This window comes from Arachis ipaensis, chromosome B10 (assembly GCF_059453495.1).
Source record: "Arachis ipaensis isolate K30076 ecotype BB chromosome B10, ASM5945349v1, whole genome shotgun sequence".
NCBI lineage: Eukaryota > Viridiplantae > Streptophyta > Magnoliopsida > Fabales > Fabaceae > Arachis > Arachis ipaensis.
In genome coordinates, this window is record NC_142435.1 from 17,058,612 (window position 1) to 17,082,252 (window position 23,641).

Below are 23,641 nucleotides of genomic sequence, written 5' to 3' on the forward strand. Positions count from 1 at the left end.
GCCCGTTTAAACCCGCTTTACTCACGGGCCAGAATTTTCTAGCCCGGACCGTTTATGGTAAGCCCGATGGGTTAAACGGGTCAGCCCGTTTATCATTTTATTTTATTTTTTGAAAAATATTTTGACAAAAAATATCACTTTTAAGTAAAAAATCATTAAAAAATATATTTTTTACTTGATGGGTCGGATCAGGAGAAATATTAGCTAAAAGTGCTATTTTTTTTAAAAATGTTAAAAAAAATTAAACGGGCCACCCGTTTAGCCCGCGGGCTAGCCTGTTTAGCCCAAAATTTAAACGGGCTTAATTTTAGAGGCAAAGCCCGCCCATTTTGACGGTCCTACTGTCTCATGAGAAAAAACTCCGGAGTTGGATAGGATATTTATCCAATAAAATATAGAATGAATTGGAATATACTAAGTAAAGTTTTACAATGATTTAATGAAAAGAATGATGATGAAAAAAAAAACCATGAAAATTACAATAAAAAATGACAAAGGAGTGCAATAATACTGTGTTCAATTTGAAAAAATAAAATTAAAATTTTAAAACTAAAATTGAATATAAACATAAATGCTAGAAGGTAGGGATATGTTGGATGTTTATTATTATTTAGGAAGCATATAATCTATAACGTGAATTTGACTTTATTTGTTAACTGAATCAACATCTGTAATTAATTAATAATAATTACATTTTTATATGGATATCAATGATATTTGGTGTACCAATAGTATCTTTTTAAAAAATAATATGACAAAAATAACATACATACATCATCGTTGTATTAACATGTTATTTAAGAAAGTTATTTGTTATCTTTCAATACAAGCGAACGAGAAAATTACCCTTTTGGCTTTTTCATTGTTACAGTAACTATCAAGTTACACTAAATTACAAAAGCAACAATGCAACATTGCTTAGGAGAACCTGCAACGTCTCATATTGTGACACCAAATGAGGAACCCCCCAATATCAAAACAAGAGAGCCGGCCAACTGGAAAATCCAGCATATAATAAGCCAATCCATTGTCATAATAGACAAACACTAGAATCATAGATGACTATGCATAAAAGCAAGAGACTAGAATAATTTTTATGACATTAACATGCGCTAACAATTGTGCTGGTGATGCTGAGAGCGAAATGGGAAAGAAAGGTGGATTGTTTCGTTATGCGGATGGAGTTGACAAATTGCTATTGTTGTTTGGAACTATGGGTTGCATAGGGGATGGGCTACAAACACCTATCACAATGTTTGTTTTTGGGAGTTTGATTGACGATTATGCACGTGGTTCTGGAGATTCTGTTCCTAAGCATATCATAGACAAGGTAATTTATTACTTGCATGTTTGAAAATCAATAAACATACATGAACTGCGATTGTGGGGGAACTCAAAATTTTGATCCATTATTTCTTTTACTAGTATAGCGAAATAGCTACCATAACATATAATTATTACTTCTTTTTTTTTAAAAAAAAAAAAATTATTGAAATTCACATACTCAATAGTTTATTTTTCTTCTTTTCATAATTGTGTCTTTCTTCTTTTGCTTCTGCTTACATAGCAATAAACGATTAATTATCTGAAGTATTTTTACACTTATATATATATCACTTCCAAAAAATAGCAGGTTAAATAAGTTTTTGGTTTTTATAAAATATTGGTCTTTTAGTTTTGGTCTCTTTAATTTTTTTGAGTTCTAGTTTTAGTCTCTACTATTAATTTTTGGGCCGAATAAATATTTAAATTAGTTTTTAAAAAATTTTAAATCAGACATTTTGTTTTCTCAATAAATTTTATTCTTTACAAATCATTGAAAATTATTCCTGTTAGACTAGGGATTTATGGTGGGGATCCATGAGAGCCTACTCCCGCCACACCTCATCAAGAGAAATGCAAATTCTTTTTATTTGTGCCTTTATCTCCGGGTATTCTTAGATATTAATTGATTTTTTTTTTTTTAAATCTAAGCACCAAAATGACATAACAAAATAATCATAACCAAATCTAACCTATCCAATACGATCCAATTTACACACTAAAAATCATGATACATTAAATATAAAAAAATTTATTAGTTTAAAAGAAAATAACATAAAGTTCTATTAGGGATGTCAACGGGACACGGCTGGGGCGGAAGATGTCTCCCTGCTCCCCATTCTCACCCCCAAATTTGCTCTCTGTCCCCGACTCCATTTCCTATCATGGGAGAATATTACTCCCCATCCCCATTCTTCACAGAGTCTTATTTCCTGCGGGAACCCCATTCCCCATCTATTTGATAGTTCTAACTAATTATTAATTTATATATTAATAGAGCTGCAAATATCTATTTTATACAAAAACAACAAGATTTTATACAAAAAGTTTAAACGACAAGATGGTGACTTCTTTCGAAATGACTCAGTGGGGAACGCAACGGCGAGCCAGAGGACAAAGCAACGAACGAGGTGGGAGAATAGAGAGGAGAATGGATACAACGACAGAGTTACGAAAAGAAACACTGCAAATAGAGAACACGACGCAGTGAAGATGATGGTATGGTGAGGCGTGACAACGCGGCGAGAAGAGAAAGTGGCGAGGGACAGCATTAGGGATCTCTAAATTGAAGAAGAGCTGTGCAAATGAGGATTAAGATAATTCAACTATTAAAAGCAATTCAATAAATTTATGAATTTTGGGGATTAATGAGAACGGGACGGAAATTCCCGCTCGAGTCCCCACGCCTACCTCAAGAGAATTGTGTCTCCGTCCCCATTCCCGCAAAAAAAATTTCTAACCTATCCAATACGATCCAATTTACACACTAAAAATCATGATACATTAAATATAAAAAAATTTATTAGTTTAAAAGAAAATAACATAAAGTTCTATTAGGGATGTCAACGGGACAAGGCTGGGGCGGAAGATGTCTCCATGCTCCCCATTCTCACCCCCAAATTTGCTCTCTGTCCCCGACTCCATTTCCTATCATGGGAGAATATTACTCCCCATCCCCATTCTCCACAGAGTCTTATTTCCTGCGGGAACCCCATTCCCCATCTATTTGATAGTTCTAACTAATTATTAATTTATATATTAATAGAGCTGCAAATATCTATTTTATACAAAAACAACAAGATTTTATACAAAAAATTTAAACGACAAGATGGTGACTTCTTTCGAAATGACTCAGTGGGGAACGCAACGGCGAGCCAGAGGACAAAGCAACGGACGAGGTGGGAGAATAGAGAGGAGAATGGATACAACGACAGAGTTACGAAAAGAAACACTGCAAATAGAGAACACGACGCAGTGAAGATGATGGTATGGTGAGGCGTGACAACGCGGCGAGAAGAGAAAGTGGCGAGGGACAACATTAGGGATCTCTAAATTGAAGAAGGGCTGTGCAAATGAGGATTAAGATAATTCAACTATTAAAAGCAATTCAATAAATTTATGAATTTTGGGGATTAACGAGAACGGGACGGAAATTCCCGCTCGAGTCCCCACGCCTACCTCAAGAGAATTGTGTCTCCGTCCCCATTCCCGCAAAAAAAATTTCTCACAGTCGGATCTCTGCATCTCGAAAAGTTTTCTTATCCCTAAGTTCTATCTTCATCCGTGTCATTCAAAATTCTAAGCATTTAGATAGTTACTATAAATTAAAAGGCATCTGGTAATTTCACATCTATCTGCATTCATTTCGTGAATACTTATGGGATGGGTGTCTCTGAACTTTTTTCCATAATTGATCTCTTTGTTATTTTAAAAGGAGATTAATTTATTTTAGAAGGATGTTTTTTAATATAATTGTTTTTTTAGAAACTTATTCATCCAACACATATTAAAAATTTAATTGAAACAACAAATGAATAAATTTGTTTAACTAAATTAATTCTAAAAGATTTTTAAAAAAAATGTGCCGAGACTAAAATATGTTATCTAAAGTTCGTTAATGATTTAAATATTTTATAAGTACCAAAAACTTATTTAAACATTTTCTTTTTAGAGGAGTGCTAGTTAGGAGGTCAGCAATTTTTATATTTTGTAACTATTAATTAGTCATCAATAGTATTTTTGATGGTATAAGATTATATTTAATAGTGAGAGATCACTCACTTTTCTTTTAATAATTAAATGCTGGTCACAAAACACAAAAATTACTGGCCCTTAAATTTTTCTTTCTTTTTATATGTAGACATGTAGTCAGTGTGAAATAATTTTAAAGTTCAGTCAGATAGTATGTCATTGCAAAAATACTATATGCAAAGAAAAAATCAATTACTATATATTTATATATAAATATATATGTTATTAATTTATTTTTAATATATATTTTATATTTTAATAAATATTTTATATGAAATTGATTTGATGGGTGATATTTAGCGTACACGTACCCTACCATGGTTGATGCCATTGTATATGGCATAAGCATCTCACCAAATTTTGTTTATGATTATTTCAGTACGCTCTCAAGTTGCTGTATATTTCCATCGGGGTTGCTGTATGTGCTTTTGTTGGTATGTATTATTCTTGCAATTCTCGACATTTTGTTCCATAGACATTAGACAATGTGGCCTGCTAGACACTTTCTCCCTTTTTTTGGTCTCTTATCTTAAAATCATTGATATGTATTAGGGCCATAAATAAATTCCTAAATTTAGTGAGTTTAATATTCTTATTCACAGTATTTGTATGTGTTGTGTGCAAATCTTCAGTGACAAATCTATGTTACAGTAAGGCGAATCGAGATAGTAAAATCACGATTTGTTTAGGAGTTAATTTGGTTTAATTTGAATAGCTCACGAGTTAAACGGATTAGGATCAAGTAAATAAAAGTTGACTTATAGTTTTTTTAATATAAAACTTCATGAATTTATATTATGCACTATTCTTATTACAGTTTGTCATACAAGTAGGGCCGATTTAGAGAGAACGAGTAGTGGTTTAAAAAATAAAAATATACGATAAGAAATTATATTTATATATGATATATGTGTTTAAAAAATAAAAAATATTATATAATTTATTAATTTTATATGTATTATTTTTTATTATATAATAAATTTTTATCTCAATTATTTTATTTATTAATATTTTTTATTTAACCAATTTAATATCATATTCTCGCATCTTTATACTTTTTAAATTAGTTTTTATATAATCATCTTTATATCTATTTTTAAAAAAATTTATTTATTTTTTTTATATTAACATATTTAACATTTATATTATTATATAAAGTATTAATAATAATTTACGTAGTTATATTTTAGTAATCACACCGTGTACTTTAGATTTTTTTTTATAAAAAATACTTATATATTTTTTTAATTTATATTATTAAAAAAAATTATAAAAATATTTTATAAGAATATTGTCAAATTATAATTTTTTAACTAAACATATTATAAATTATTGATATTTTATAATTTTATAATTAATATGATTATATTTCTTTTATACAACTATTATGCTAAAAGTAAAATTGTAAAAAAGAATTTATAATTTTTTAATATATATATTGATAAACCTTTTAAAAAAACCAACTTAATAATTATAAATTATGTTTAAATTATTTTTATAAAATGAAAAATATAATAAAAAATTAAAAAAATTATCTAAAATTCGACTTCTCCGTATTAAAATTCTTGGATCCGTCCTGCATACAAGAACATAGTTAGTTACCAATGATAAGAAAATAACCTTGTATATATATGCCAAGAGAATAACACAAACACAATTATTTTGCAGAAGCAGTATGTTGGACAAGAAGTGCAGAAAGACAAAGTTGTCGCATGAGAATTGAATATCTTAAATCAGTTCTCAAGCAAGATGTTGGCTTCTTTGACAAGCAAGCCGATAGTGATTCTTCAAAGACCTTCCAAGTAATTTCTACCATAACTTCTGATGCCCAAACAATCCAAGACACCATGGCTGAGAAGGTGCTGTTTTGAATTTGCGGAACCTTTCTTCTTCCTGTTCAATAATATTATTGCTTTTATGTTTATACTCAAGTTGTTTTGCATGACTGGTAAGATTTAATAGGCTTAACATTCTAACATGCAAGATTTAATTTTCAAAATATTCAAATTTGATGTATTGTTACAGATACCGAACTGTCTAGTTCACCTCTCAGCATTTTTTTCTAGCTTCATAGTAGGACTCTTCCTCTCATGGAGGCTTGTAATAGCTGCATTTCCATTCTCAATAATGATGATCATGCCAGCAATCATATTTGGGAAGGAAATGAAAGATCTTGGGGAGAAAATGAAGGATGCATATGGCGTAGCAGGGAGCATAGCGGAACAAGCTATCTCGTCGATTCGAACGGTTTATTCATATGTTGCCGAGAAAGAAACACTAAAGAGGTTTAGCTCTGCTCTTGAAAGGAGTATGGAGCTGGGAATAAAGCTAGGGAGAACAAAGGGTGTTGTAGTTGGTAGCTTTGGGTTGCTTTATGCTACTTGGGCATTTCAATCTTGGGTTGGAAGTGTTGTGGTCAGGACTACAGGTGAAAGAGGCGGACTTGTGTTTGCTGCTCAAATTTGCATGATTTACGGAGGACTGTAAGTACATCTTCAATTTTTCTTTTTATTTATGATTTTCTTCCAAAAGTTTAAACTACTTATTAAACTGCAATGCTATTGGGCTAACTACCATGGATCGTATACACGGCTGTCTAAGATAGCATTTGTTTTGAGATAATGGGACGGAGATGGAAAACTGGAACTCAGTATCATATTTGAGGCTAGTACTAAATTTCAGTCTTTGTCTCTCAAAATTTTAGTATCAGTACCTCCAAAAAATGGTGACACAAGAAACTGAAATTATTATGGATGGAAACTGAAACTTTAATAACATTTTATATCTAAAATACTTCCATTTCAATTAATTATTTCTAACTTTATTCTTTGTGCAAATTAAATTAGAGTTTTATTCTTATTTCAGTCTCTGCTTCCCATTTTATACCAAATATAATACTGACTTATTGAAACTTATTTCAGTTTCTGTCTCTCAGTTTCAGTCTCAGTCTTCCAAACGCTACCTATTTGGTGGAGAGACAGAAACGGAAAGACTAAGACCGAGAGACAAAAACTAAGAGATAGAAATTGAAATAAATCTTAGTATTCTGTTTGGTGCAAAGTGGGAGACAGAAATTAAAACAAGAATGGAATTCTAATTTAATTTATACAAAGGGTAAAATTAAAATTAATTAATTGAAATAAAGGTATTTTAAGTATAAAATATTATTAAAGTTTTAGTCTCCATCTCTAAAAATTTTAATCCTCTCTGTTCCCACATTTTGGAGGTACTGAAATACTAAAATTTTGGAGACAGAGACAGAAATTTTAGTACCTGAACCAGCAAATATGATATTAAGTCTCAGTCTCTCAATCTCTGTCTCAATATTTCAAAACAAACGCTCCCTTTAGAGTTAGATGAATGGGACCAACTTTTTCCAACCAACGTTTAGCCAATATTTTGTCATTCTTTCTCTCTCTAACTCTGTCTTTGTTCCCTCTCTCTTGTTAGCTGAAAAATAAAGTTGTCTCAATTTTTGTTAGCTAGAAGAAAGTTGATTCCCTTAGTTAATTGGTCGGTTAATAAATGGTTGAAGTTTTACGATATTCCAAGGGAAAGATTTAACATTAGTGCAACAGTTGCATTGCATATATTGACTCGTAATTGAATACACCTTTTGTTGTACTTTAATAACTGTTTATTCGGACAAAAGATTACATAAAAAAAAGATTTAGTGTAATTTAAAAAGATAATTATTTAAGAATGGAAGTAATAAATTCTATATTGTTTGTATTTTTTGGATGGGACTTGAATAATTTGAACTTAAGCAGGGAGCCATTCTATTCAACAAGTTTTGAGTCTTTTTAAAGTGAAGAATTTTAGCAAGTAGATATTTTCATGTGAAGTTCTCATATGATTTTATCCGGTGTTACTCACCATTAATTAAAGAAATAGAGTCTAAATATGACATAAGATAATTGATGATGTAAGGTGATTATCCTCTCTGCACTTCCTTCAACACCTTTTAGTATGTTTCTCATTGTAAAATCTAGAACTGGGAATGTTCAAATATCCTTCTTGTTTTATAAGCAAGTGAACTTGTAAATGAATAAAAACCCATCAAGATTATATTGGAAGAAAATGTTCACGTGACATTGATGATAACTTCAATTTAAAAACTATACAGGTCTCTGATGAATGCACTTCCAAATCTAACTTTCATAGTAGAGGCAAAAGTAGCAACAACCAGAATTTTCCAAATGATTGAGCAAATACCAATCATAAACTCTCACCAACAAAAAGGAAGGATCTTAAGCCATGTGAGAGGAGAAATCACATTCACAAAAATTGACTTCACTTATCCATCACGACCGGACACACCGATTCTCCAAGGACTGGATCTGAAGTTTCCAGCATGTAAAACAATAGGCCTAGTTGGAGGCAGTGGTTCTGGAAAATCCACAATCATCTCTTTGATTGAAAGGTTCTATGATCCTTTATATGGTGAGATATTGCTTGATGGACATGATATAAAGAGGCTTGAGCTTAAGTGGCTAAGGTCACAAATGGGACTTGTTAATCAGGAGCCTATTCTGTTTGCAACATCAATTAGGGAGAATATTCTGTTTGGCAAGGAAGGTGCTTCAATGGAAGCTGTTATAGATGCAGCTAAGGCTGCAAATGCACATGGTTTCATTGTTAAACTTCCTAGTGGATATGAAACTCAAGTAAGACATAAGTATTCTCCTATATAGACACTTTATTTATTTATGAGTAAATTCTCAATCTTGTCGGTTACTATTTTCTTATCAAATAAATTTGTCCTTTATATTTAAGAAAGATATATTAGTTTTTTTACACGCGTTGACATTTTTTATGAAAGATCAATTTGGCGCTATTTTCTGATTATTGAAAAATAATTTTATTATTTAAAATTTTTAAGAACGACTATCCTCTGTATATTTTGATTATAGACGAGATTAGGATTTAATATTTATTTAGAATGTTTAGATCATTAATACCTAAACTCACCTAGATTCCAATTGATTTTACTCAAGTTGAGGACTAATGCTAGTTCTTTTCTATTCACAAGAATCAATTTGAGACCCTTTTTGAAGTAACAAGTCAAAATTAGTTGAAATCAACTAAAAAATTGCTCCTCTTGTACCATACTTACTATCTTGTTTAATCCATTTGAATTATGATATGCAGCATCCTAGATAGTATTTTTCATCTAATCAATTTGATTACTTAGGAAAATTGATAATTTTTTTATCAGGTGGGACAACTTGGGACTCAGTTATCTGGAGGTCAAAAGCAAAGAATTGCAATAGCAAGGGCCCTAATTCGCAACCCGAAAATCCTACTCCTTGATGAAGCCACAAGTGCATTGGATTCAGAGTCTGAAAGAATAGTGCAAGAGGCCCTTGATTTGGCTTCAAGAGGCAGAACAACAATCATTGTAGCTCATCGCTTATCGACGATTCGAAATGCTGACTGGATAGTAGTCCTTCAATCAGGAAGAGTTGTTGAATCTGGCTCCCATGTTGAGCTACTCAAACTTAACAATGGACAAGGTGGTGCTTATAGCAAAATGCTAAAACTACAACAACAAACAAATCAAAATGAAGATTCAACATTGAATCATGTGAGCAAGAGTCCCCAAGTTATGTCATATTTAACAAGTCCAAGATCAATGCCAGGTACTCCAACTCATCATTCATTCACCTCACCAATATACTCAATCAGTGTTCTGGGGTCCCCTTTTGATGACTACACTGAGAATTCTGAGATAACTTCAAAAGCAAGTTTCTCGCAATGGCGTTTGATAAGAATGAATTCCCCTGAGTGGAAGTATGCTCTGATAGGATGCTTAGGTGCTATTGGCTCTGGAATTTGCCAACCTTTTTACTCTTATTGCCTTGGATTCATTGCTTCTATCTACTTTATAACCGATCACTCGCGCATTGTCTCACAAATCAGGCTGTACTCATCAATTTTCTGCATCATAGCAGTTGTCAACTTCATATCAGGCCTAATTCAGCACTCGAGCTTCGCCATCATGGGCGAGAAATTGCTAAAAAGGGTGCGCGAGAATCTGCTAGAGAAAATCCTTACATTTGAAATAGGATGGTTTGATCAAGAAGATAACAGCAGTGCAGCCATCTGCGCTCGTTTGGCGTTTGATGCAAACTTGGTCAGGTCTCTTGTAGCAGAAAGAATGTCATTACTAGTTCAAGTATTTGTCACTGCCACCCTGGCTTTCGCACTCGGTTTATATGTCTCATGGAAGGTGGCAATGGTAATGATAGCTATGCAGCCCTTGATCATTGCTTGTTTCTATTCCAAATTCATGCTTATGAAAAGTATGTCAGGTAAAGCAAGAAAGGCTCAAAGTGAAGGTAGTCAATTAGCAATGGAAGCTACCATTAACCATAGAACTATTGCTGCATTTTCATCAGAGAAAAGGGTATTGAATTTGTTCAAAAATTCAATGAAAGGACCTCATTTGGAAACCGTAAAGCAATCATGGATTTCAGCTGCAATTTTGTCGTTGTCACAGTTCATAACTACAGCTTCTATAACCTTAACATTTTGGTATGGAGGATTGCTACTAAACAAAAAGATGGTGAATTCAAATGACCTTTTGCAAGTTTTCTTAATACTGATGGGAACTGGAAGACAAATTGCTGAGACAGTAAGCATGACTTCGGACATAGCGAAAAGCGGGAAAGCCGTTAGCTCGATTTTTGCAATTTTGGACAGGAAAACTCAGATTGAACCTGAAGATCCTAGGCTTATGAAGTTCAGAAAGAACAACAACATAAAGGGTCATGTGAAGTTAAAAGATGTGTTCTTTTCATACCCATCAAGGCCAGAACAAATGATCCTAAAGGGTCTTAGTCTTGAAATTGAAGCTGGGAAAACAATTGCATTGGTGGGGCAAAGTGGGTCAGGGAAATCCACTATCATTGGACTAATTGAAAGATTTTATGACCCAATTAATGGATCAATATTTATTGATGGTTGTGACATTAGGGAATTTGATTTGAGAAGTTTGAGGTTACATATTGCATTGGTGAGTCAAGAGCCTACACTCTTTGGTGGAACTATACGTGATAACATTGTGTATGGAAAGATTGATGCATCTGAAGATGAAATAAGAAAGGCAGTGCGTCTTGCAAATGCTCATGAGTTTATAAGGTACATTATTATTATTATCATTGTTTATCTTTTTGCTTGATTTCTCAACTATTTGTAACAAGTTCTTGAACTAGTTAGCACTCATATTCAATTATATAACTTAGTTGCCACAAGATTAAAATTAGAAGGGAAAAAAATGTATAAATGTTCTTGATTGCTTTCATTAACAGAATTTATCTAATAATGCAGTTCAATGAGAGATGGATATGATACATACTGTGGAGAAAGAGGAGTGCAGCTTTCAGGGGGACAAAAGCAAAGAATTGCAATTGCCAGAGCAATACTAAAGAACCCATCAATCCTTCTCATGGACGAAGCAACAAGTGCTCTCGACAGCGTTTCAGAGAATCTAGTGCAAGATTCCCTGGAGAAAATGATGGTTGGAAGAACATGTGTGGTTATTGCTCATCGTTTGTCTACAATTCAGAATGTGGACACCATTGCTGTGATCAAGAATGGGAAATTGGTGGAGCAAGGTTCACACTCCCAGTTAATGAATGTTGGAACAAAGGGTGCTTACTACTCCATGATTAGGTTACAACGTGGGACTAACTCTACTAGCTGAGTAACTTTTGATTTACAACCCTTGTTGCTGCATGTAACAAATCATGTTAGTTAAAACAAGTACATTCTCTCACCCCGCTAGTTTATCTGTTTATGACTTTATGTCAACGCTGTAATATGGGAGTGTTTGGCATCTTATGATGTTTATAGGAAGATGGGCCTAAGAAGAAAATTCTCTGTCTGTGATGACTTTTGAATCTCAAGAATTTAAACAACCAAGAAATTAATCTCAGCTTTTTGTGGCGTTTTCAATTTTCTTTGTTAAATCTGATCTAATTGACACAAACATGCTCCTTTTTTTTTTTTGTTTACCCAAACGGTATCTCCCAACCCGACAGATTGAGGACTAATCCGTCGCAGATCTGAGCTCTATTTAAGGGTCTGCCGCTGGCTAATGAGTTGTTGCATGCACAAGGCGGAGTTCAAACTCCCGACACTTGCTTAAGCGACGAGTGAGCTGACTACTCGACCAACCCAAGTTGGTTCACAAACATGCTCCTTTATTTGCTGTTGTATGTGTTTGGGCCGTCACTTTGAATTTGGTTGGGATGCTAATGTAGTATAATTAGAGGTGTTATTTTCATAGCAGACATTATTATATAGTGTTTTCCTTCTCAAGTGTGCATTTTATTGTGGAAGAGAGTATTTACTCAGATTGAGATGATTGTTATTTATATAGTATTCACAATATTGGTTTTTTCTGCTTTTAAATAGAGACAAATAGAGTTAATTTAGAGAGAAAAGACCCAATATGACCCTTGCAAACCAAAAAAAAAAAAACACTTCGACTATCAACTTTTTAATTTTAAGACAATATAACTGTTAAACAGTAACTTTTTCAGTTTTTTTTTAAGGCTCTAAAAAGAAAATCTCCTATGCGAAGTTCTTTGGCGTTTTCCTATTTGAATATTTACAACTTCATCTTTGATTTTTGGCTATTGCCACGTAAAGTTAATAGTTAACTGTAAAATAATTTAGATAATTTGATTAAATTTTTATCCAGATATTAACTTCAAACACCTAAGTTTCTATCGTGTCGAAAACTAGTTAGAACGAGAAGTTCCCCTTCGTCCTCCCCAACCCCCATCCCGACAGTAACAAACTATACAAGATTCCTTTCGACTTTCAATCAGCTCTCTCGTTTCTATCTTCTCAGAACTCTGAACTTTGACCAACACAACCAAATGGCCTTCTTGCTTAACAAGACCACCATTGCTTCCCATTTCCGATCTCACTCCCAGGTTTCTAAGATCCCCTCTTCCTTTCTCTTCTTTTCTTTTTGATTAATACTTAATATTTATTTAATATAAAATATCATTGTCTTTCTGATTATTATTTTTGAGAGATCAGAAGGGTGAAGATCTGCTTTCACTCTCGCGCCGTCAATACCATATCGAACCTGGGCCTCGTGAAAAAGCGGTAAGCTTTAAAACCCTTTCTTTTCTGTTTATTTTATTTAGGTTTTCTAAAATTTTGTTGTGTTCAAATAATTGAACTAATGTATTTCACTTATCTATAGTTACTTCGATTTATTAAGTTTTACTTCTTTCTTTTCCCCCATTACTGAACGATGTTGATCAATAAAACGTTTTGTGTATACCTTCGAATATTTCATTGGTTGAATATGTAGTAAAATATTGGGCTGAATTAAAGCAAACTGTTCAAATGATCTCTTGAATCTGGCTTCAACATCTTGTTGGTTTGGCTCCAATGGTGCAATGAATAGGGTTAGGGTTAGGGACTTAGGGTAGATGTATTACTGCGTTCATGTATAAAAAAACTAGGGTTTCAGTACCTCTTATCCAATCAATGGTTGAGATTTGATCACAAATTATATGAATTTTAAAATTTTAATCATTTTAGTTAATAAAACCAGTGGCAACTTCTTGGACACACAACACAATATAAGGGTATGAACCTCCCAATTTGATAGGAGTACTGATGGAATCCCCATAAAAGTTTTATGACTACATTAGAGAACTTTAGTTAATGCGCTAATCTTTCTGATAACTTTTTTTCTGTCTTGCAGTCATGGTTTTTATGATATTTTTTTTTATCTGTATTTTATTTTTTAATGTTTGCTTATAGTTATGGCACTCAACTGTTGCAGCTCTTGGCTGAAGATGCAGCTTTGAAGCCATTTAAGTCATATAAACAGAGGGTTAAGAAGCTCAAAAAGATTGGCGATATTCTAACAATTGTTGTCGTTGCAGGTAAGTCGTATTTTATTTTTTCTATTTTATTTTTCCTGTTTTTGTTTTGGTTTATGAGTGGAAGTAGAATAACATTTTTTTTTTCTGATGTCTTTGATTTTGACTAATGAAACCATCATGGATGCTTTGTTCTCTCTCAAGGCTTAAAATTCGTTGTTTATATGTTGGAAATTTTATGGTTGCTTATGAGCCTGGCTTTCACCCTGTACAGTGAGAATAAGAATAAAGGGCTTTGTTGTTGTCATTGTTACGAGCTCTCCCAACTCCATATATCTTTGCTGTTGTAGATCCACGTAATGAAATAGTTAATAGTCAGAATAAGAATAAAGGGTAGGGCAGAATTTGGGAGGGAAAGTCTGTTGCTGGGAGGTTGGGATACATAGCAGAACACACGGTTAGTTAGTTTGAGAATCATTTGTAGTTTTATATAGTTGAGAGCTCTAACTCTCCTCATTGTATTTGATTCATCCAACACAGTCTTAATTTCCAGGGTTCTTAAGCACCTTTCTGCGAATCTGCAAAGTTGCTTTCACATTTCGATGTTAGAAGAGAAAAATATACTATCAAGGAATTTCCAATAAATAATGCCAATAAAATGTGGATGTTATTCTCTTTATCCTTGTGGTCTGGGGCATTTCCAATATTGTCATTTCTCTGAGGTCTGTTTGTGATTAAGATGGTAGGTCTTACTCACAATGCAATCACACATTCTTCGATTCTTCAATGTCTTGCATTCTTTTATGATGTTTCAGGATGCTGCTATGAAATATATGTCAAGGCAGCTATGAGAGAAGCAGCTCGGAAACAGTAACATTCCAGAATTGCAGAATGAAGTGAATATTGTTGGACGCTAGCTTCCATTTTAATATTTTATTTTCTATGGTAATAACAATTTGGGTTGTATGCTTTGCCGTGTTGGAATAACCGAATAAGCAGAAATTTATTTGAACCCAAAATGCTTGTGCATCAATAGTAGTTACTTCATCGTTCAAGATTTAAAACTCTCTGATGAACTTGAATTTGATGATGTATCTAGACACAGTTTTGGTCTGATGAACTAACCAGAGGTGATTAGTTCTCCTGGCTACTCATGGTTTGGCTTTTTGTCTGCACCGTGAACTGATCTGAATTCAACAAAACCAAGAGCAATAGGAAAATCAAGAACATATCATTCGATCATTAGACTGATTTGCAGTAACGTTGGAAAGGATATTTTTAGCTATGAGAATTGTCAAAATAATATTTCAAAATAAAATGGATGATGTGTTTCTTAAAGATAATCTAGTTATTTATACTGAGAAAGATATTTGTTGTTACTTCTAATACAAATATAATGACAGATGACTTCAAATATAGAAAAAAGTGTTGAGCACAAAATTGTTCTTAGAATGTGTTGGAGTAATTAAAAGAGATTAATTTTAAAGAATATTTAAGAGTGTGTTTGGTTTGTGATTTTTATTTTCTATTTTTATTTTTATCATTTTTTATTTTTTATTTTTGGGTTGTGAAAGAAAAAGAAAAAACAATAAAATTATTTTTTATTTTTACCTGTTTTTTTTTTTTTCATAAAATTCTGAAAACAGAAAACATTAAAAATAAAAATACAAACTAAATGCACCCTGAAATTTTTAATGGCAAAATAATATGCTTGAATAATATTCGGCCAACTGGGATGCCATTTGGGAAAGACGAGTCCAGGGCAAAAGACAGTGGGAGATCAAGGTGAGTCTTTTTTTTTTTTTTTTGTGGGTTTACTATATTTTGACCCATTGTTTAACATTGTGATCTATTCATGCAAAAGAACTCAACTGAACACATAACAATCAGGTTAATCAAATTAAAAACACCAGTGAATCGAACATTAATATTGTGCGGAATAAAACGTGATAAACATTCAATCATTAAGTAAATTATTTCTGCATGGACTCAACTAAACACACTAATAATCAAATGAATTAAAATAACTAACTCCAGTGAACTGAAATTCATTGATATTCTGAATAAAACTTGATAAACATTCAATCAGTAAAAAAAACATTTCTGTATGCAAAAGAACTCAACTGAACGCACTAATAATCAGGTGAATCAAATGGCAAACACCAGTGAACCGAACACCAATCATGTGCTGAATAAAACGTGATAAACATTCAATCATCAAGTAAATAATTTCTGCATGCAAAAGGACTCAACTAAACACACTAACAATCAAATGAATGAAAATGACTCCACTTAACAGAAAGAAAATATGAACACATTTCCATTTCTATGCCCTAGTTACGCCAAAAAATGGAATTAGATTAAGTCAATCTACTAAATGAAGTAACTCAATTCAGTAAACCTAAAATGCAAGAGAAATGTGAGATTGCAAGATTTTAAATGAATAGTAGTTTTTATCATACCTTTTCGCAGTCTGTATTCTTGTTTTTGTTCGTGTTTTCTTCTTTCTTTCGAAATCTTCTCGCAATTCTTCTCCAGTAACGATTTCTGTAGAAAACACGAGTGAAGTTTGAGAGATTTTGAGAGAGATTCGACCTTCTCCAGTAGCGATTTCAATATTGAAGAAGGAACGTTGTTTCATATTTAAGACACGAATGAATATATTAAAGTTTCGTGCATTTGGGTGCGTGGAGTCACGTTTCATTTAATGAGAATGGGTTTTGTTGGTATTGAGCCAGCTTGGATAGACTTTAATGAAAAATTATATGGATGTGTAGCATGATTGGAAAAAAAGACCAATTTAATTCAGTTGTCAAAACCATAGTAATTAAGTAATTAAAGATTTAAAATCTAATTCTTTAACTGTCCAAAAGAATTAGAAGACACCAAACTGGACTATTACAAAAGTTTATAAATAAAAATATGGTTAAATATGACAATATAGAGAAGTGGAAATAGGAAACAACTCCCCAAACTTCTCCCGTCTCCAACTCAAAACAAAGGAACCAAAACAAAAGTAAATTAACCAACGAAAACTAAAATGGTTTAGGTTAGAAATATTTTTACCATTGTCACCCATTTTAATATCATAGTTCATGTTGGTCCCACAAACAAAACAACCAAAAACAAGCATAGGCCGAAATTAGAGACAGTTTACGGTTATAAGAATAACAAAGCCAAGGAATTCAACTCTAATTGTCTTTTATGATAATCAATCATGGTTGATACACCACAAACTTCTTCATAGGACAGTTGCACACTGGACAAGTTACAACACTCCCTTGAGTTGAACCTTCACTTGATGAAACCATGTAAGAGTGATTGCAAGGACCTTCAACAACAAAGTTAGGGTCTAAGAACTTTCTTGCAGTACCAACCAAACCAAACCTTTCTAGATCTTCACTCCACTCCTCAAATCTCCCTAAAAAATCCATCAAAACCATTCCTTGAAGCCTTATAATATTATCTTCTTTACAACAACTTCCAATCACTGCCCAACCTTCCTTTTTATCATTCATGTCAAGCATTGCTGATAACTCTGCCAAAACTTGATCAGAACTTGGTGTCTTTCCTAGTCTGATTTTCGATCTTCTCATACTCGCCAACCGAATCCAGAAGAGTTGCATCTTTGTAAAGGAAAGTTGGCTACTCTCATTAATCTCAGTAGAACTTGACATTATATTTTTTATTTGTTCAGTGAAGTTACTATGACCAACATATATTGTTTCTAGCTGCAGGCCTTGTTGTTTGAGCTTGGTTATGCAGTCACTGAATTGTTGGATCCATGGCAGGTTTTCACTCCCATAAATGCAAATGTTTTTGCCTTTTTCAACCTGACAAAGTTGTTAAGGTGATTGGCTTAGGAGTTGCTGAGCAGTTAGGTTAGAAATATAGAAATATCAAGAGACAAATATTCTTCTTATCTAAATACACTATGAAACAAACTCCTACCCAATATGCAAGAAGAGGGTTGATATCACCTAGCAAAAGTTGCATTGTGAGATTCTGGTCTTCCCAGAGCTCTGCCTCTTTTGAAGCTGAAAACGGATAAGCTCGAACGCCCCAAATCATGATCATATCAAGAGCATTGCGATTTGCAACCGTTCCATTCGAATCGAGTGTGACGATTACAGGATCATCTCTGTAGTTCCATTTATCTTTGATGTACTTCGCTACAGCTGAGCTTAGTAGCCTTGGCTTCCAAACAGCATACCAAGGCAGAGAATTCGATAAGAATTCGAGACTACTCTGTTCAGCATCAGTCCATGATGTACCAGAAGATGGAAATGGAATCCACACAATCTCATAACTGTCCTTGAATCTCTCATTCAAAGGATGATCACATGTTTGCTGAACTAGTAAGAGTAATTCTTCAAACGCAAGTAGCTTCGGCTTTGAGATTAAAAGAAGAACTATCTTATGTTTCAGTTTAGTCACACCAAGCTGCAAAATTAGGAGAATCACTGTATTATCATGTTCCTATATTTATCACTTTCAATATAATTTAATACAACTATGCTACGTGTACACCAAAATCAGCTATTAAAGTCAGCCACCAGTATAAAATACATGTTGGAATACAAATACATTGGTAGTAGCTGATTTTAATAGTTGATTTTGGTATACAAATAGTATTTTTGAATTTCATATGCCAATTGATCTGCTTATACCTTCACGTTTTTTGAGCAATCCTTCAGTGGCAAGTAATTCTTTGAAGGAAACAATAAATTGAGAACCTTCTGATTATCAATGTGAACCTCATCAGCAAGATTCAATAGCTTGTCTTGTACGTTTCTCTCTGAAACATTAATTAGTGGATAACTCAGAATTGTTTTAATATATAACTATAGTTCCATTATAAGAAGAAACAACACTTATGAACCAGAAAAGTAACCTATTTCTTGGTGACACAAATCCACCTGTGCTCTGAGAATGTTGCATATACTTCCTAACCTATATGTCAAACTTGAGAGCTCCCAAGCAGCAATTATTGTTGAATCTGAATACCTGAAACCAAACAACACACAGGTTAGGACAAAATATATATATATAATATTAGTAAATGTAAGAAATTATGCTAATTACAATATTAGCCTTAAATAAATTTAGATATAATTTACGAGAACAACAAAGCCTTATCCTACTATCATGTATAATGTCTACAGTAACTGTATTTATTCAAAAATAAAATAACGACAGATAAATTGAAACGGAGGGAAAGTAAGCAAAAAGAATATGTTTTTAGAATTAATTAATCACTAAGCCTCAAGGGAAAGAACATGCACTTGGTCATGTTTCTTCTTGGTTCTGAGATCCATGAGTTGACAAAAGCATGCAAAGCTGCTTCTAATGATCCAGTAAACAGCAACATACACCAGAGACTTTGTGGCAGTTACTATCTCATTTCCAAGCTCTAAATGCTGATGTGGTAGAAAAGATTCAAACTCAATAATGCACATTGCCACATCCATCATTGTCTTAACCAACAAGCTCAATGCCTTGATTTGTGGCCGCAGTGGCCTTAAATTGAAGGGTAATTGCTTAATCCTCGCTATTGAATCGGCCAAAGTGTTCTGTGGCCGAAGCTGTATGAGTTGCCAGAATTCGCCATATCGTGCAGCGAAAGCAGCTAGGACTAGAACTACTTTCGCATCCCATCTATAATCCTTAATCAAATCAAACAAACTCAGTATCCTTGAATTGAGATCGCCGTCCGCGGTGCGTTTGCAATTGCAGACAATCTGCCATTATAATAGATGTTAATTACTTGTGTTACAAGGAATGTGTCGAGTGATCCAGTGTTGTTGAATTTAGGAAATTGAAGTAATACCTTGTATGAAATTTTGTTGACGATGCATCCTAATGGTTCGGAACAATCAAGCTGCTCAATTTCGGTTATGTCGTTCTTCAGAATTCGAAAGGAGGCAGAGGATAAATTAGAAGCCACCTGAAGCAAGCAAAGCCAATTGAGAAATCATTATCTGAACATTTCAGTAAGGTAAAAGGAAAAAAAAAGGCACTATCATTATTACTTTTTTATGTCAATATATTTGTTGAGCAGTGCTTGCAAAACTATGAATCTAATGATATTCTGAGTGGAAAAGGTTAAGATCTCTATGTTCAATAATGTACGGTATCATCATTTTTTGACATATAGACACCAAATCTATACCATCTATCTTGGATAGTGTTGGAAGTAGTTATGGATCTCACGACCTCATCATCCTTGATAGATGGTGTAAGTATCTATATTCTAAAACGATACTATAGTTTATGGATCTATATCCTAAACAAGACAAAGAGAAAAAGAAGAGTGAGAGTTATGAATAAATAAAGAGTTTAATAGTGTGAATGCATTTGGGGGTGGAAATATGATTACTAACTATTGTTGAAGCATGAAACATAACAGTTCCAACAGCCTGAAGCATAGTCTCAGAATCCAACCAACGACCATCTGGATCGTGTGTGAGGAGAAGCTTCTTTATGAGATTATCATCTAGCATGCTAGAAGTTGAAAGCAGGGAAACCGAGTGCCTTTTATGGAAATCCATGGCTGAAAGAATGCAATATAATGGTGAAAATAATCCCACTATTTAAGCATTATATGTAAAAAAGAATCAAGTATCTTCTTTTTATGCGACACACGCATGAGGTTACTTCCTTTTTTTTTCCCCATGAGGTTACTTCTTTGCTATACTTAAATAGGGTCGATAATAGTTCATATGTATGCCTCTGTAAATATTTGGTATATTTATTTTGTTTCGTATGTTGAAATATAAAAATATTTAACAGTATATAGTAAAATTAGTTATTAAAATTAACTATTAATATAAAAAAATATTAAATAATTAATAAAATTTATTATTTTTGGTCACTAGTAAACGTTAAAAGTATCAGTCAAAAACAATAAATTTTACTGATCTTTTAGCATTTTTTTACTATAAAATATATATTATAATATAAATACACATTAAAAATAAATTAAATAATATATGTATTTATAAAAAAATACATTAAAGACTGATTTAGTGACTAAATTTTAACTTACAAATAATATTGTTAAAAAATATTATATGCATACTAAAAATTAATTACAAAATCAGCTATTATATATTTTTGTATGAATATAAATATTGTTTAATTTATTTTTAAGATATATTTTATATTATTTAAATATATATTTTATACGAATAATTAATTTTGTAATTGATTTGTAGTATATACTTTTTTTTATATACCTAACATAGTTGATTAAAATAATATCTACTTTAATTTCTTATTATTGTTATTGTTATTATTATTATTATTATTATTATTATTATTATTAAAACGCGTAAATTGTATTGTCTAAATCTCATCTCTCATTAAAAAAATATCATTTCAATATATAAGAGAAAAATAAGCACAAATAATATCTCTACGCTATATGCTAAATTGTTAATATCTCCCAAAAGATTAAAAGGAATGTCTCTTCACTTTTACTTTTTGTTTTCTCTTTATCTTTACATTATTTGGAACAAATTTCTTTTAACGTGAAGTTGTTACGCCAATTAGAAAAATGATAAGAGAATAAATTAATTTTATAATTAAGTTTAATTAAATCTTTTATTATGTTTTTTATTTTTTAATTAAAAATTTTAATTATTAATTCTTAAACTATTAAACCATCTTGGTTGAATTTAATTATCAAAATGATTAAGATTCTAGTTTTTTCCAAAGTTTAGCAAATTACTTTTTATGATTCTAACTGTTGTTTTTTATTTAACCATATTAGACGTATATTAAAATTAGCTACCAAAATTAATTAATATTAATATAAAATATATATTAAAATATAAAATATATAATAAAAATAAATTAAACTATATATAGTTACATATATTATTTATACATAAATAATAACTAATTTTGTTGATTAATTTTAATACGATAGTATATTAATTAGCAGGTAATTATAGTGTAAAATGTTTTAATGACATTAATAGTCAGTGATTTGTTGAAAGTAGAATATGTAAGTAATAATAATATAATATTGTACCATTTTAAAAATGACACATGTTAACTCATACATTTGTGACTCATTAATAATTGCATTTGCAGTTCCATCCACGTCCCACGATAGTTTCTTCAGTGTGAGATTACCAACCTAATGGAATTATATTATCAAAAAGATCTTTCAATAAAACAAAGGGATGTGATCTATATAACTTTTCTTTCTCTAATACATTATTTTGCGTGGGTCACCAAAAATGAGTCTCAGTATGTAAGTATGGAACTACTGCTTTTACTTTTGCTTTTGGATGCATAAAGATGGAGAAGAACAAAGAAGCATCTCATTTCATCATTAATGATAAGGACAGTGTTGAGGAATGACCAGATTCTCGGTACCATCTAGAAACTCATCCTGACTCTTATATTATTCAAAAGGACAGTGTTTTCTCGACAAAAATCTGGCCCTTGGGCAAAATTCGTTCCCCTTGGCCCAATCACCCAAGACCTCCCGGTCCATCAATCATACTGTGATACGAAATCGTATCTTCTTATTAGGGGTGTGTATGGCCCGGCCCGGTCCGAAGACCTGGCTCGATTTCGAACATTTTAGAGACTATTTTGGTGTGATTTCATCGGGTCTAGTGTCGGGTAAGGGTCTCAAAAATAGACCCGGTCATTATTTCGGGTCACCCGAAGTCGGCCCAGTGGCCCGGTCATCATACACAATTAATATTTTGTGTTATTAGTGATGGATGATGGCTATTCTTATGTAGAATTTAAGTATTGTAAACCTTAATATTTTGTGTTATTAGTTATTATAAAACTATAAGTTAATGTTTTATGTTTTAAATGCATAAGATTTTAGACTAATGCATAATATTGTGTTATTTATATTGATTTAAATATTTGGTGTTATTAGACAATATTAGTATTGCTTATGGTTATGCTTTAATTTTAGAGAGAGTTGGTTCTTATTATATTTTTCTAAGTGAATTTTACCATGTTAAATAATGGTTGGTGTCTTATAAATTTGGATATTTTCACATGCTAGCTTATAAGAAGGTATCAAGGTAATGTAATTTTAACGGCCCGGTTTTTACCCGGTATAATCGTGGCCCGAAAGTGTATAGGTTTCATCGGGTCTAGGGCCGGATTCGGGTCTAATAAATAGGCCCGGTATATATTTCGGGTCGGGTCTGGGTCACATCAAATCCGGTTTTACCCGGCCCATGCACACCCCTACTTCTTATACAAGGATGATTTTGAAGTCTCAAAGTAATCCATAGAAGGGGAGTTTCGGACTCTCTCATGTATGCCAGACCAATAGGGGTGTTTATGGATCGGATCCGATTCGCATATCCGCGGTGTTTATCCGAATCCGATCCAAAAATTGCGGATATGGATTCGATCTGCAAAGCTTTCGGATCGGATCGGATCATATCCGCACACTAATCGGATTGGATTGCGGATTTTGTGTTAGTATCCGTATATCCGCGTATCCGCAAAAAATAAAGAAATAAATAAGTAAATATTCTTTTTATGTTTTATTTCAACTAATAATTATTATATATGTTGTATTATTTTAATTTATTATTTAAGAAAAGTATATTTAATATTATTTTAAGAGTAAATATATTTAAAAGAATAGAAAAAATGAATTTTATTGATATATTTTTAATAAAATAAGCTCTTAGAAATATTTTTGTGTTTTGCGGATA

The 23,641-nt window shown here is 32.3% G+C and overlaps 3 protein-coding genes across 3 annotated transcripts; 2 read left to right on the forward strand and 1 right to left on the reverse strand.

The window, feature by feature from the left end:
• Positions 1–1,144: 1,144 nt before the first annotated feature.
• LOC107620236 (ABC transporter B family member 18-like) lies at positions 1,145–11,851 on the forward strand. Its single transcript, XM_021114027.2, has 7 exons — positions 1,145–1,330; positions 4,454–4,508; positions 5,743–5,933; positions 6,100–6,557; positions 8,201–8,741; positions 9,293–11,217; positions 11,407–11,851. The coding sequence occupies exons 1-7, from the start codon at positions 1,145–1,147 to the stop codon at positions 11,780–11,782; spliced, it is 3,732 nt and encodes a 1,243-aa protein (XP_020969686.2). The 3' UTR covers positions 11,783–11,851.
• Positions 11,852–12,632: 781 nt separating this feature from the next.
• On the forward strand, positions 12,633–15,081 carry LOC107622727 (succinate dehydrogenase subunit 7B, mitochondrial). Its single transcript, XM_016324736.3, has 4 exons — positions 12,633–13,022; positions 13,132–13,200; positions 13,892–13,994; positions 14,747–15,081. Exons 1-4 carry the CDS (start codon positions 12,966–12,968, stop codon positions 14,803–14,805), a joined length of 288 nt encoding a protein of 95 aa, XP_016180222.1. The 5' UTR covers positions 12,633–12,965; the 3' UTR covers positions 14,806–15,081.
• Positions 15,082–16,822: 1,741 nt separating this feature from the next.
• On the reverse strand, positions 16,823–20,533 carry LOC107622728 (sieve element occlusion protein). Its single transcript, XM_016324737.3, has 7 exons — positions 20,315–20,533; positions 19,762–19,878; positions 19,215–19,672; positions 18,826–18,938; positions 18,602–18,729; positions 17,883–18,374; positions 16,823–17,764 (listed from the first exon to the last, which is right to left on the reverse strand). Exons 1-7 carry the CDS (start codon positions 20,480–20,482, stop codon positions 17,147–17,149), a joined length of 2,094 nt encoding a protein of 697 aa, XP_016180223.2. The 5' UTR covers positions 20,483–20,533; the 3' UTR covers positions 16,823–17,146.
• Positions 20,534–23,641: the final 3,108 nt, after the last annotated feature.

Coding starts and splice junctions, on each gene's coding strand:
- LOC107620236 (XM_021114027.2), top strand. CDS start 1,145: ATGGGAAAGAAAGGTGGATTGTTTCGTTATGCGGATGGAGTTGACAAA. Junction 1,331..4,453: donor CTAAGCATATCATAGACAAG/GTAATTTATTAC, acceptor TGATTATTTCAG/TACGCTCTCAAGTTGCTGTA. Junction 4,509..5,742: donor TGCTGTATGTGCTTTTGTTG/GTATGTATTATT, acceptor ATTATTTTGCAG/AAGCAGTATGTTGGACAAGA.
- LOC107622727 (XM_016324736.3), top strand. CDS start 12,966: ATGGCCTTCTTGCTTAACAAGACCACCATTGCTTCCCATTTCCGATCT. Junction 13,023..13,131: donor ATTTCCGATCTCACTCCCAG/GTTTCTAAGATC, acceptor TTGAGAGATCAG/AAGGGTGAAGATCTGCTTTC. Junction 13,995..14,746: donor AACAATTGTTGTCGTTGCAG/GTAAGTCGTATT, acceptor ATGATGTTTCAG/GATGCTGCTATGAAATATAT.
- LOC107622728 (XM_016324737.3), bottom strand. CDS start 20,482: ATGGATTTCCATAAAAGGCACTCGGTTTCCCTGCTTTCAACTTCTAGC. Junction 19,673..19,761: donor TCAACAAAATTTCATACAAG/GTATTACTTCAA, acceptor TTATAATGGCAG/ATTGTCTGCAATTGCAAACG. Junction 18,730..18,825: donor TTTGTGTCACCAAGAAATAG/GTTACTTTTCTG, acceptor TTAATGTTTCAG/AGAGAAACGTACAAGACAAG.